The 14,819-nt window shown below is 40.1% G+C and overlaps 1 protein-coding gene across 1 annotated transcript; it reads right to left on the bottom strand.

Annotated features, from left to right (window-relative positions):
* Positions 1-1,430: 1,430 nt before the first annotated feature.
* Positions 1,431-14,553, bottom strand: zmp:0000000760 (collagen alpha-1(IX) chain). Its single transcript, XM_033979315.2, has 26 exons — positions 14,475-14,553; positions 13,485-13,608; positions 11,400-11,793; positions 10,755-10,832; positions 10,595-10,690; positions 10,455-10,508; positions 7,207-7,260; positions 7,082-7,135; positions 6,958-7,011; positions 6,764-6,817; positions 6,520-6,573; positions 6,390-6,443; positions 5,946-5,999; positions 5,811-5,855; positions 5,676-5,729; positions 5,549-5,602; positions 5,421-5,474; positions 5,250-5,321; positions 5,124-5,159; positions 4,169-4,213; positions 4,062-4,094; positions 3,777-3,923; positions 3,150-3,326; positions 2,332-2,422; positions 1,866-1,943; positions 1,431-1,778 (listed from the first exon to the last, which is right to left on the bottom strand). Exons 1-26 carry the CDS (start codon positions 14,551-14,553, stop codon positions 1,537-1,539), a joined length of 2,331 nt encoding a protein of 776 aa, XP_033835206.1. The 3' UTR covers positions 1,431-1,536.
* Between the last annotated feature and the right edge of the window lie 266 nt (positions 14,554-14,819).

The following is a 14,819-nucleotide window of genomic DNA, read 5'->3' as shown; positions in this document are numbered from 1 at the left end:
CTAAACACCTCTAATGGTGTAAGTGTAAAGTACAGTTGTAAATAAACTCTAGTGCAGGACTGTGCAGGGAGATTCAGAGGGAAGGGGGTCAAACTTAAAAAGGGGCATGCATAGTCAAACCTGTAGGACTAGTAGCCCTACTAATAGAGCTATCTCTTTGTTTGCTGTATAGGCCTTTATAACACTCAACAAACAAAACACAGGGATGACAGTTACTAATTTTGCCTATATATGTAAAAAAAAAATAAAAAAAATTGAAGGGCAAAGAGCAAACGGACAGAGGCTCAAGCCCCATTGCCACCTCCCCTGCACAAACCCAAAAGCATAGTTTGTTATGATCTTACTCTTCTAGTGCTATTGTAAAGAGTTGGTTTTGAGTTGGTATGTGAAAATAGTGTGCATACACATCTTTTTTACTAGTGGATAAAGGTCCACATATTAAAGGAGTAAAGTGCTCATCTCATACATACTTAATGGAAGCTTCAGACTGTGCTCTGCCTGCTTCAACATAGCACATTTAGATTATGACATACTATACATGCTATACTATACATGTTCTGTATGTAGACAGCCCAGAGACACTGTAATGGCTCTTTCTAAAAACCCCTCATTTTGTGACATCACTTTTAAGTCCAACCATTACTGCAAGGATTTAACCAAGTCACATGCACCAATTCTATTATTGTATTATAGTATTGCTAGCCACATAGATAAATATCAAATACAGGGAAGTTGTAAAAGCACCAAATTGTCCTTTGTTATAGTTTCCATGACTGAACTGGCCTCCACATCCTTTGATGGAACAAACTAGAGCAGCATGGCGCACAAGATGCAGCGGTCAGAAATAGGCGGGGCTTGGTAATATACAATATTAAGACATAAGCCAGGAAAGAGCCACCCTCCAGTGTTTCCTTATTCAGCTCATTATTCAACTACATGTGGGAATCCCTGAATCATCTCCTCTCCATTTTAAGACCTTTTGGAGTCAATGCATTTCTATTTTGAAAAGGCGCTAGTCCATAAAAGATAATACAGATCGACAGACCAACACCTCATCCCATTATGTAATGTCTCCATTACACTGAGAAGACAGGGTTAAAGGCTGGAAAGTCCACGCAGAAAATCTAGAGACAAATCCAATTTAATAGAGCAGTATCAAGTGAGCCACCGAGTGGAAAACACTAAATTAGGCTGCAATGTATACAGTGAAACCTTTATACTCTCCTGAATGCCCACTGTGATGTATACAAAGAGGTCTCCACATGCTCAGCCTGGTCCATAATGCCACACATTATGTGTCACATACATTATTTTCAGTTTTTATTAGAAAGAACAGACAGCTTATTTTCACCATTTTAAATAAAATCACTGTTTTGTACAAATATACTGTATTTTTACCAAGCTTCTTTACCGCTTTGTGGTTTGTTGGTTATTTTAAGTCACTTGTTCTCATGTTTCACCGTGTATGCCTATTTACAGTTTAAATGTATAGAAGTAAACACATATTAACAGTAGTCTGATATTGGTTCTGTCTCTTTAGGGTCGAGTCCTCCTCCGAGGGCCTGGCCGTGCTCCTGAACGGCCCCCTGCTCTTGTTGCTGGGCTGGAGGCGGGTGTCCCAAGGGTGGCATTCAGAGGGGCGCACCCAGAGGTAACACAGACCCCTGGGGGCCCGCGAAGACCAGCATGACCCCTGAGCCCCGGTCGGCCGACATGACCTCTCTCACCGGGCTTCCCGGGCTGACCGTTGAAGGCTCTTCCCGGACGCCCGCGCTGACCTGAGAACAGTCAAACCAACAGAGCTTCAAACTGAAAGGTGTGTAGAAGCTTGAATCACAGTTAAGAAAAGAAAGAAAAGGTGATACCTTTGGGTCCCTGGTCTCCTGGGTGTCCTGGTGGTCCGTACCCTTTAGGGCCTTTATCTCCGGCCTCACCTCTTCCACCTTAACACATTCACAATGACCCCTTTACTTACTAGTACTTTGTCTTTGTCCATTGATCCATACTTAAACTACACTTTGTTGGGATTTTACATTTAAATTTACATTTGTACTAAAGCAGAGGGCATGCATTTTAGTTGTGAGTTTTACAGTTCTGCATAGTGCTTCACACACTGGCATATTTTGTATAATTTTTTTTCATATCTTCTCATGACCAAAACCATAAACTTCTTTGATGCTTTTACTTACTTAACATCAGCCTGTCCAGGGACTACAGGTGGAAATGAGTGTTTTTGCTATAGCCTGGCACCATACATCTTTCCTGTTTTAAGGTCAATGTATTGTTGTGCACTGTCCCTGTCCAGATAAAGGCATACAATACCATACACACCTTTTTCCCCTTTGCGACCTAGATCCCCAGCTTCTCCATAAAATCCTGGGAGTCCCACTTCACCCTCTGCTCCATCGAGACCAGGGTCACCCTGATGACAAATATATGAACAAATGTTTTTGTTCATGACATGTGTGAACTTAAAGCATTCATGTAGGGAAATATCTTCTGCTTAAGAATGAACTTTACAGTCACCTCTAACAGCTCAATACTGAGTGTCTGAGACTGATTTGCTTCACCATCCATCTTGTAATGGGAAAACATTGCAGAGCTTGAAGTCAAGGTTATTCATGGTTTGGCATCGTGTACCATATCCCAATATAATGGAAATATAATGGAATATTTTTTAAATATTCAGGGATTTAGGAGCATATATCAGGCCACGAGTCATTATGATTAGAGAGGGTAGGGAACATGAATCGGTTGTTCACTGTATAATAATGTGGAAAAGCCATTCCAATCTGAAAACAGCCTTGATACTCTCCAAAAATCATTGAACACAGACGAGTCTGGTGTGTGACTCTGTATATTTGTCCTCTTGGAGACGTGGAAAATTGTCATGTTTTCATTCCAAGCTGTTCTGCCAAATACTTGAGCTCTCATAGTCTTGTCCAGACCCTTACAATATGTTTGTGTTTAATGCAGCCAGCCAGATAAATGTATGTGTGGATGTATGGAGAATATACAGAGTAACTCTCCAGTAATATGTCTCCAGTGCAGGTCTACTGGAGGTGAGATGAAACCTAAAGCATGCACCATGAGACATACAGTCTGGCCTTAAATGTTGTGTAAACTCTACAGAATAATGTCAGACTCACTGGAGGTCCAGGAGGCCCTTTGGGACCGGGAGGCCCAGGTTTACCCATGGGCACGTCTCCATAGAGTGGACAGACTGCAGCACAGGTCCTCTTGACAGAGTTGGCGAAGGTGGACATCTGCTCTAGGACCACTTTCTTACAGACCTCGATAACATGCTGGGCTGGCAGCGTCGGGCCCTGGTAACAAATCACAGCACAATCTTCACTGGACAAGCCCCAGACTCTGGAACATGAATGTTACACAACATGATGCTGAAGAAGGCAGCCTGTGACAGGAAATGCATCGGTCTAACCCAGCCAAAATCTATCCTCAGGCTCATTATGAATTTATGAGTGCACTAAATGAAACTCTTGCTGTGCCTCACTACAAACTTTGGACTAATGAAAACTATTTAAGCATGTTCTTCACACCAGAGTTGTTGGCAGGCTCTGCATATGAGCCTCTTATTTATTCTACCTGTGCAAATCATTTCTGGTGGTAGGCGCCACAGTCCTAGTACAAGCCAGCTGTGGTAAAGACTAAACAGTAGTGGTTTTTATCTTAATTGCATTGTTAATACTATAATATTACTCTGAAGTCAAGTAAAGTTTGAGAGTGTAGTGTTTAAGGCCTTGTATTTGTCTTACAGGAGGACCTGGAGGCCCACGAAATCCATCTGGTCCACTCTCCCCTCGGACGCCCTTCACTCCTGTGGGACCACTCTGTCCAGGTGGGCCCGCTGGACCGCGCTTCCCCTGGGCTCCCTGAGGCCCCACCTTCCCACCATCTCCCACCTGGGACAGATACACAGTGCTCCAAGGTCAACACACCCACAATATGTCTAACCCCACAGGTGGAAATATAGTTTTCCTGCAATAAGCATCTAAACAAATTTATACGCCAGTATCCTTTTACACCTTAAAAATACTCACCTTTCCTTTGGGCCCTTTTACTCCTTTTGTGCCCTGTAAATTATGCATTTAGATTTAGAAAATGTACAAATGCACCTCATGGTGAGATGTTCATATTTAATCAGTACCTGTCCTCCTTTAACTCCTCCAATTCCCTGGATTCCTGTGTCCCCCTGTGCAAATAAACAATTTATGCATTTTAGAGACAAACACGACTTGACTATTACTATACAACCATTTTAATTTTCCATTTATTTTTTTCCTAACATCATATTACACGTTGTGCTAATGCTATTAATTGTGTATGTTAATTATGAAGCCACTCACACAGTAGGATTTATAGGCAGCCTCGTACTGAGCAGAGGCAGAAGTCATAATAATAATAATAATATGGTCTTGAATTTATATGTCCCCTGTCAAGGTACTTGAAGTGCTTTACAATGCATTATTCATTCACTCCTAATTATTCCCCTTACTCACTTTCACTCCTACGGATACCACAACAGTATGCACTGTTTCTGAAATGCTGACCTTTGGGTTTGTGAGCGCTCTAACCACCACTGTCACCCCAACAAGTGTTTTCAAACGATAAATGATTAAAGGAAAAATATGTATTTCAATATGTGTATTTTGAAAGTACAGTTAGGCCGTGTAACAGTTTACTCATAATCAATTTCACTTTTTACTCAGATTGTGTTCTATAAATGTGGACTCATTTGCTTTGATTTGTTTGTGCTACTACACACCACAAAAACATAAATAGCTGTGGAAGAATATCTGCCTGAGTAATCAACATGCAGAAATCCCTTCAAGGGGAGCTTAAACCTGGACTCAACTCTTGGCCTCACTGTCCCGGCCAACGGGAAATAAACAAAGATGATTGTGTGTTGTGAAGGCTCCTGGTGGTTTACAACTCGTCTGTCAACAAATGAGAGATCTGAGCCCAAATGATTTACTCTAAACCAACACATGCCTGTGAAATTCTGCTCTAAGGGGATTTTAATTATTTTTAATACTTTGAATTTATTAAATAATTAAATACACATCTAGCGCCATCATCAGCAAAAGAAACAGAAACTTTACCTTGGCACCTGGTTTTCCCGGCACACCCACATGTCCCTGTAACAAAAACATGGTCTGTGAAACTGCAGGAAAATTAATTTGTTTGGTAAGTTTTTTTATGTTCTTCCGGACTCTTTGAACACTTACAACAGGTCCTGGTGGGCCGATAAATCCGGGTCGCCCTGGCTTCCCCGCAGAGCCTTTGTAACCTCTTGGACCCTCAATAGAAAAACATTTATAAAACCTCCTGAAAGGTATTTCCTTATTTTTGACATTTCACATTATTGTGTTTCACTGCAGAATTAATATTTGTCTTACAGTCTGGCCTTGGGGACCCATTTCTCCTCGTGGGCCCAGGACACCTTTTTCACCCTGGAATTCACACATACTAAATATTACCACCAATTTTATTGCACCTGTTACTTTTTATACCATCAAAGTCATACCTTGGATCCAACTTTTCCCAATTTCCCGATGCTGCCTTGTGGACCTTGGTAAGCCTGTTAGATATGTACAGTGAATTTGTTGATGTCAAACTCAAAGCAAACGCTGATGACTTCAATTATATATTACCTCTATACCCGGGTCACCGTCTCTTCCTGGTAATCCTGGATCTCCAATAATGCCCTGTAGGAAAATGCCGTCATTGCATTACAATTATTATACTGTATTCAAGCATATTTGTGTGGGTGTGTACAGGAAACGCACCTTCTGTCCCACACCTCCACGTCTGCCAAGTGGCCCTTGGATTCCCTAGTTTTATATAAGTTGAGACAGCATACCATATTAGTACCTTTAAATTGAGATCAACTCACTGTAGATGTAAATGTATTGAAAACATACAGGCTTGCCCTTTTGTCCGGAAACCCCTCTTTCACCAGGATCTCCCACAATCCCCTGCCAAATCACAATAAATCAGCATTAGTAGTACAATTTAAAGTCCTTTGCACTTAAGTCCAATCAATGTGAAATGCAATCGGCCATGGACTTTCCTATATACACAGTCCACTGCTAGGTTATCATTGTGGTCATGGCTCTGTTTTCACTGACTCATCAGAAGCCCGTTCCTCCAATCCAGGTTCACTTAGACCAGGGCCAAGCTCCCGCCACTTGAATTAATGTTGTTTATGGAGAAGGCCCATATGCCAGAAACATTGCTGTGTTTTAGCGTTTTACCACATTACAATGATTTACAGGCTCTACTTGTCGCCACATGAAGGGGACTCTAACGGAAAAGAGATGGAGATTGAAGATGGATGGTTGCAACTTCTCATAGGGAATCCCCACCTGCTTTCCTCGCGGTCCAGGCTGCCCGACTACACCCATCGTCCCTTTCTCTCCCTGTGCAAATCGGAAAGGTACAAATTAGTCACTGCTTTCTGATAATAATAACATATGTGGGAATAATGGCAGATACCTTGACTCCCTGATAGCCAGGAATACCCTCAAATCCTTTTTCTCCTTTAGCGCCCTACGTAAACAAATAACATTACTCTCCATGGGTTTCAAATGAAGTTGCCATAGCAATTAACAATTCAAAACAATATATTCAGTTCATGAATGGTCAAAAGTCCACAAAATGGCAAACATAATGGCAAAATTCATGTGGTTTAACATTTAGAGATACAGTATATTTGCCATTGTGCTAAAAATTAACCCACCACTTCTCCTTGTTTTCCAGTCTCTCCAATGACTCCAGGTGGTCCACGAACCCCCTGCAATTAGCGTCACAATGCGGACATTACGATCTGTAAGTTGTCTATAAAGTTACACAACAGGCTGTGCAGAAATCCAATGAAACCCCATAACTTTGGATAATTGTCTAATTAAACTGAGCCTAAAAGCGGGGACCTACCTTAAAGCCAGCTGCGCCTTTCAATCCCTTCAAACCCTTAGGACCTCGGTCTCCCTGTAAAACACAATGCCTTATTAAACTGAAGATGTTTCAAAGACAATGCGGATGTGAAGTTGATAGATACCACTTGGCCCCATAGCCCTCTCATTCCTTTCTCGCCTTTGATTCCTTGTTCACCCTGAGGACAAATATATTTAAAATGTATTAAGTATATAAGTATTTCAGTTGATAGAATTATTAGAATCTTACCTTTTGACCAGGTTCACCAGTATTTCCATAATCACCTGTGGCTCCTCGTATGCCCTGCAGAATAAATAAACTAACTGTTTTATTTTAACTTCATTATTATTCAGATCATTATAACAATAATATCTAATATGTACGCCATAATTTGTGTAATTTTACTTATTCGGGCTGGGCGGTATGGAGTTCAAAATCAAATTGTGATCTAATCTTTTTGACCACATGCTATTTTGGTTCATATTTTCTACTTAATGCATCTCTAGGTTCAGCAATGGTTACTTCTTCCCACCCACTTCTCCTATTGGTCAGCCTTCGTCATGTCTGAGTGAGTGACAGGTAGATTTATCCAATCACAGTGAAGAGCGTTTTCTCTAGAGCGGGCGATGACTTGAGTTAGCTCTTACAGGCAATACTAGCGCACTAAGTCTACATGAATGATGATTCAATTGAAAATGTGGTCTGGCTGTAAGAAAATTGTGATATTGCCCACCCCTACTTGAAACCCATTTTAGCTACACGCAAGTATAAAGGCTAATAGCAGAATGTAACGCTTGTTAAATCTCACAATACACTGTTGTTTGTATAAATACAGGAGGAGAGGCAAGTGTTTTTTTTTTTTTTTTTAATTGCTTTGTTTCTTTGTGTAAACAGATTATGTTAACAAGTGCTTCTGCGCTGTCTGTTTATTTGCCCACCTAAAGTTGGCTGGCCAGAAGCTCAACATTAATATGGTTGCCAGTTTGGTAAAGGCCCTGACCGTGAATTTTACAACATTTCTACAGTTCTGATGCGTCTAGGACCACCCACAACACAAGGCAAGCGGACACTTCAACTCTTGGTGCCAGGAAATGCCCGCCTCAGATGCCAGCAGGGGAGGAGATAAACATATTGGGGTTCCGTGATTCACAAGCTGGCAGGAGGTCAAAACTCAAGGCCTTATACAAGACAGATGTGTAGTGCCAGATGAGCTACAGCTGCTCCCAACCCATGAATATGTAGCATGTACCGCAGACATGTGCTTTGACTACAGGGCAGAGATGCGGGGGCCTAATGTGAAGTGTACAACCAGGAAAACTGCAGAAGAGGATTTGAATTCACAATATTAACCAGTTGGACTTGTTTTGACTAGTTCAGATTTGTTTACTTGATGGGCCGAGATTATTTTCCTTGTAAGATGTTTCTAAATAGTTTAATTATTGTTGCTTTTTTTTTTAAATCCAACGTATTAGACTATTGACCTTATTCCGTTTTGGCACTAAACCATGCTTTCTTTGTGGTGGCACTTCCGGTTAAGTGGGAATCCCATTCATTTCATTGGAGAATTTGGGAAAAGTTTTAAAATATGATATAAAGTAGGTTAATTTGTGTCAAACGTTCGATGGTCATGTGACCAACAAGTCACTACTATACTGATTCTAGGAGGCTTTAAAACTCTGGCTTTAAAACAGCTCTGTAGTCCCTTATTTTCTGTGAAGATTGGCAGCCCCATACAAAATAAGACAACCTGAATTATGATGGCGGCGCCCACGGCAACTTTCAGAATAAGGTGAATAAGGTAAGAAATTGACACTACTGGTACATTTATTGTCTTATTTCATGTTAATTTTAGCAATTTACTCTAGATCAATTTTATCAATTTAACTAATGCTAGACATTTTGCTGTGCATACATGACTGCTGCAGCACATAACTTGTTCAACTTGTATATTTTAATATTAACACAATATTAAAAAAAAGCAAAGTGCAAATAATCACATCTGCAGCTCAGTGGAGGGTAAAGAAGGAAAAGTGTTTTTCTTCATTTCTTGAACTGCTCTACTTCCACTTTTTGGAACATTAAATTGCCCTATACATCAACATTTATGAATCAAAACATTCAGCTAATTTCACACTTAAGTTATGCGGACTGGTGCCTTTCATTAGCAGACTCTTGGATTTTTGGGCACCGTCAGCCCGCATGGTTTTCCTGTGTATGTGGGATTCATTACATTTGGCTCAGTTTCTTCCAAATGGAAAAGCAAAACCATTACAAATGCTATGATCGCGTGCCAGCGTTTGAATTAGGCCTTATATTCTCCCCCATGTTTTCAAATGCAAATGAGGAGTTCTGAACTTTGCAAACATATTTATAGTTACCTCCGCAATTGGTTTATGTTTCTTACAGATTTGTAGTATAAATCTTGCAGTGCAGTGCCGACATGAGATGTGAAACTATAAAAAAGAGCCCCAGTGTTTACTATCGCTAAGTGCTGCTGTTTCCAGGTCTGTTTCCATCCTGTCCTCTGTGTTGTACGAGCCATTTTCCACAGCTCACTGCAGTTTTACAATGTAATCCACCACAGATGAGGGGTTACTTTTTATTCTGCAACACACAATACTTCACAGCAGGGCTTCTCAACCTGTGGTACAGCTCTAACAGAAGTCTGCTTGTGTAGCTAATGCTTTTGACTTGATGTAGTCCTTTAGACTTTGCACCATTTTTTCTTAGTGTAGTACTGTCCACCCATCCATTTTCTTCCACTTATCCAGGGCCAGGTCATGGGGGCTGCAGTTTAAGCACTGACTCCCAGACTTCCCGCACCCCAGACACTTCCTACCCCTCCTCTGGTAGAACCCCAGGGCATTCCCAGGCCAGCTGAGAGACATAGTCCCTCCAGGATGCCCTGGGTCTTCCCTGTTGCCTCCTCCCGGTGGGACATGCCCGGAAGACCTCCCCAGGGAGGCGTCCCGGAGCTGGCTCCACTCAACATGGAGCTGTAGTGCTGTTTTGACCCTATTTTTATTTGTTTCATAGTAATGTTGTGATTGTTTTCCCTCATCATTTGCATTTTTAAGAGTTGTATTTCAACTGATCCACGCAAGTTTGAGTAACGCTGGTCTGTCCTGTATTCAAGGCTTGAGTGCTTAGAAAATATCAGTTTTCACTTGTCCCTTATCTCTGCCCACCACACTATACTTATGTGCGCTGATTGAAAACAAAAAAATAAATAAATACATACACAAATAAAAACAAATAAGAAAAATGTTATGTAGCGACTACAAAAACTTGGAAAGGGCCAATCAGTTCTGCAGTTTTGAACAGAAAGTCACTAGACCTATTTCTATTATTAGAAATCACTTGTATTCAGTTGTAATATGTATCTATGTTTAATATACATATAGCGTATTATACATAGATATAATATAGTTTAACAATATTTGCAAAGTGAAATCAGTGTGTGCAAAGTTTCACATTTTCACGATTTCATTATTTACCCAGTTGCCTTGTCTTCCCATGTCTCCTGGCTTTCCAGGGAGACCTCTGTGACCCTGTACAAAAAAATAAAAACATAAATCTAACTAACTCGTCTGCCTACAAGCATATGCATTCATATTTTAGCATAAAATACACTCACCTTTGGCCCCGGAGGCCCCTGGATTCCTGGTTGCCCATGCATACATTTACACGATGCTCCTCCAGCTGTCAAGCCGATCTCGGCGTAACCTCCACACTGACATCAGAACAACTGTTATAACAAAACGCAGCGATGCATAAAACACAATGTTGTTCTGTACTGTACACACAAGCTCACAGCAGCCCTCTGTGTAGGCCTTCTCTGGGTCACATGACACCTCCATTTGTTGTAGGTCCACCTGCAACACACATCACACATTGAAAGCTCATCTGATAAAATAAGATCCATTTAAATTACTTTTAGGCAATAATGGCTGCAGACAATAGCAGTAGTATGAACAGTGGAAATTAGTGATGGGCAGATGGATAACTAAATATTTATATCTTAAAGCTGACTGAGGTGTCAAAAAGTATCAATCTTTAATCACATTATGATCATTTTTTGAAATACATTGTTTAGATTTGGGTTAATCTCCACATAAACAAAAGATAATACCTCTATACTATGCAATTCTTTATAGTAGAGAAGTGAAGTACAATACACATTGGTATCGATATGGGGTTGATGTTGCAGTACATGTCATTGTATAACTTTGTATCGGAGCAAAACAAAATCACTGGTATTAGCATCACTAGTGTAAATATTAGGGCAGTTGTCAGAAGTTGTATCAGTAGAAGAAGTACCAGCAGGGTTTTGCAGCAGTAGTGTTAGTAGTGTAGTTATAGTTTATATATATTTTTAGTTCTGTTTGTTTTTACTCAAGTAGGAAAGATTCCTTAAGATAGTGATTTTAAAGCTCACGTACAGACACAGAGCGGTCTTCAGCAGCCCGTTTGGCGATGGACGTGTACCCCCTGCGCATCACAGGCCTCTCCTGGTCTATGGACTGCACGCTGACCTCTTCACAATCTATGAGCAGTTTGGCCTGACCTCCCTTCACACTCAGAGCCAGTTTGTGCCACGCTCCGTCAAATAGCCTCTCCACCTCAGAGAACGTGCGCAGCATCTGGCTTCCATGAGGGCTGGTGTAGAAGAAGTCCAGCGAGCGTGTCCCGGGGTGGAAGCGAAGCCCCACCTGGTCTTTGCCTTTGGAGTCGCTCACCTGCCACAGATTCCACGACTTTTTGGCCGTGTCTTTGGGGACTTTAAATGTGGTGATGACTGAGTAGTCCACAGGCAGCCCATCAGGATATATCTCACTGTGTAAGCAAGGAGTAACATCAGATGATGTGAGGACTGTGAGGAATTGGACTATCACAATTATCAGCTTATAGTTTAATAAATGAAAGCTGGAACCAAATTTTGGAGTCATCTCCAAATATGTGACACTTAATTTTTTGTAGTTTTCTAAACATTGAACCTGTGGAGGTCATTTTAGCACTTTTTTTTTTAAACTTGGCTCAAACATGTATCTGAACAGGGCAAAAGTCAAATCATTTCACACAGTTTCTCAGAACATTAGAAACAGCTCTCATTCAGAAAGATACATGATCATTGAATTCATCTTATTTTCTCAATACTACAGGCCTATTATCATGTGGTAAAGGCCCAAACTGTCACTTTCAATATGGAAATTCCAACATAACGTCAAAAAACAATTTGTGAGCTCCTAAAATGTAACAACAATGGATTTCACACATTATTCAAACAGGGAAAAGGCTCTCAGCCTGAGAGAGTACAGACTGTATGAATAGGCCTATATAGAGCCATCCTACAAACAGTGTATGTCCAGTAAGATATAAATGTAAAGAAAACATGCATTGCAAAAGTAGTTTTGATGTATTTGCTATTCTTTCAATTTTCTTTTGTTGATTACATACTGCAAAATCTACTCTGCAGTTGGTAATGAGTACATTTTGTTTTCAGTTATTCATAATAATTCATAATAATTCAATTATTTTAGAAATGTAAAAATACTGACTGTTTTAGACACACAAAAATGATCTTCCAGCCCCAGTGGCAGAGTGCACTAAACCAGTGATCTCTGTGGTCTCTAAGAGCAGCACTAAGTCTTTTGTCAAATGAATGAAGAAGAACAGGAAACACCAAAGTCTGAGAGTTCAGATGGTAAAGCTTGGTTTTGGAAGACAGCTCATCAGTTTTGAATTTAAAACTACATTTTGTTGATCTAAACTTTTGTTAAGGAAAGCTAAAAAATTTGAATAGAGAAATGTGTCAAACAATTGTTAAAGGTGTAGCTTTTCGGGGTGGAGGGTTGCCATTCTGCCTTTGTTTATTTGCCTGGAATGTTCCACAGTATGGCACTAAATTTATCTTTGTGTATTTATTCAATTAGAAGTGTTTTGTTTGCTCAAAAATACACTGAAAAACAGGCATTCTCATTTTGAACAGGATCTGTGGTCCACAGATCTGATTTGTACCTTGGACAAGTGGCGTCACCTGCTGTCTCCATAAAGACAGATAAGTTCAATACTGTGGAACATTCTACCCAAACCAACAACATTTCTGGAGACAAACAATTGGCGGGCGCTCAACAAGAAAAGTTACATAGTGCACCTTTAAGTATTTCATTGATCTATTCAGCCTGTGTTTTTCATGACAAAAGGTAATGTGATTATTAGGTTTTAAGGTTTCTGTATTATTGATTATCGTTATATTTTCTGTAGCAATATATTGCACTTTAAAACAAACTGGTTATTGTGACAGGCCGTATGAGGAGTAAGCAAAAAGATGAATGCCGATCTGTTTATACTAAAGCAACATCAGTAATACATTTCTTTGTGGGTGTCTGTGGCTCCAGATTGCATGCTTTATGGTCAAATATAAAACAATCCAGAAGTGATTCTTCCCCCAAAATATTTCACCACATAAGCAGAATTTGCGACATAGCTGGAGGGAGCATGTGGAAGCTGGTGGAGCCAAAGTTTACCTTGTGGTTTTTTGCAGGTGGATGGAGGGGTTGATGCGGTAGGCCACTGCCTCTGGTTTGGACCCGTCCACTCTCTTCACTCCTCTGGACTCAGATACACGGAACTCCTCCAGCAAGTCAAAACCTCAGAGTAACAAGGTCAGTGGCAAAGTCAGGTGCCATCTATCTATATTTTATATGTATTTGCACAATGGTTCACTCTGTTTAATCAATGGGCTTGAACTTGTGGTGAGATGTAATTTAATTAAACTCATTTTAAACGATAGAACATTCTTCAGGCACTCAGCCAACTCCACTAAGCGTGTCTTTACCTTGTTTATACTTGTATATACATTATGCACAACATAATTCCACTACTTACAAAACCCAAAATAAAACATATAGGAAGGTTTATCCATGAATTAGTGCAAAAAAAAAAATATTTTTACACAACAGGTTTTCATCAACTGTTCCTCCCATTGGGAGATAAATTATAAACCCTTCTGACAGTTAAATGAGTAGATGCAGCTTTATATTATGCTTGAACAGCATAAAAGCAGCCTGCAAAGTAACCCAATTATATCTGTGATTTATTCATTGTTTATTGTTATCATTAGGCGCTGACACACAGGGATTGTCTAAAGGAGTCCCTGATGGTTTTACAAACAAACATGTAAAGTGGTTAGTGTGTAATAACACAGGGTCGTGGTATAAGCTTAACCTCACATGACCTCGTGAACTCTGGCAGTTCACTGGAGATTCAACAGGAAGCTTTAATAGATGTGCTGCTGTGAGAGAAAATAATCTGCCTTCTGTGACAAACACTGGCATCTGCTGGTAGAGCTCAGTTACTGCAACATTAAACAGACTAAACAGAGCCAGCTCAACAGAGAGAATGAGACCAGCTCCTAAAGATTTTATACAAAGATAACAAATAATACAGTGATATAATGGCAGCCTTCATTATTATGAATAAAACTGTCCAGAATATCAAGAATACCACAAACTTACTTGGTAACTTTTGACTGTGGGTCAATCCAAAGATGACAAAAAGTGCTGCAAACACCAGCCGGTTTTTTGAAGCTGGCATTTTTAAGTCAGTTGTAAGGGGCTATAAGTGCCTGCAGTATAGCAAAAAAAGAGAAGAAGATATATTAAATTACAATAAAATGCATATTATAATATTATTCTGCTGTAGATTTGGTTACTTTTGCTTTAGGAACTGGCACTTTTTCTAAACCTGTGAGTCCTTTTTTACATGTTACTTTTTATTGGCTACACTTCATAATTTAACTGTGATACTGGGTGCATTTTTACTCTTTTTCAATATAATTTGAAACTGAAACCCTAACCCTA

This window comes from Periophthalmus magnuspinnatus, chromosome 15 (assembly GCF_009829125.3).
Source record: "Periophthalmus magnuspinnatus isolate fPerMag1 chromosome 15, fPerMag1.2.pri, whole genome shotgun sequence".
Lineage (NCBI taxonomy): Eukaryota > Metazoa > Chordata > Actinopteri > Gobiiformes > Gobiidae > Periophthalmus > Periophthalmus magnuspinnatus.
This window is presented reverse-complemented; position numbering and strand designations above follow the sequence as displayed.

Coding starts and splice junctions, on each gene's coding strand:
- zmp:0000000760 (XM_033979315.2), bottom strand. CDS start 14,553: ATGCCAGCTTCAAAAAACCGGCTGGTGTTTGCAGCACTTTTTGTCATC. Junction 7,136..7,206: donor CTGGTGAACCTGGTCAAAAG/GTAAGATTCTAA, acceptor ATTTGTCCTCAG/GGTGAACAAGGAATCAAAGG. Junction 6,574..6,763: donor CTGGAAAACAAGGAGAAGTG/GTGGGTTAATTT, acceptor TTGTTTACGTAG/GGCGCTAAAGGAGAAAAAGG.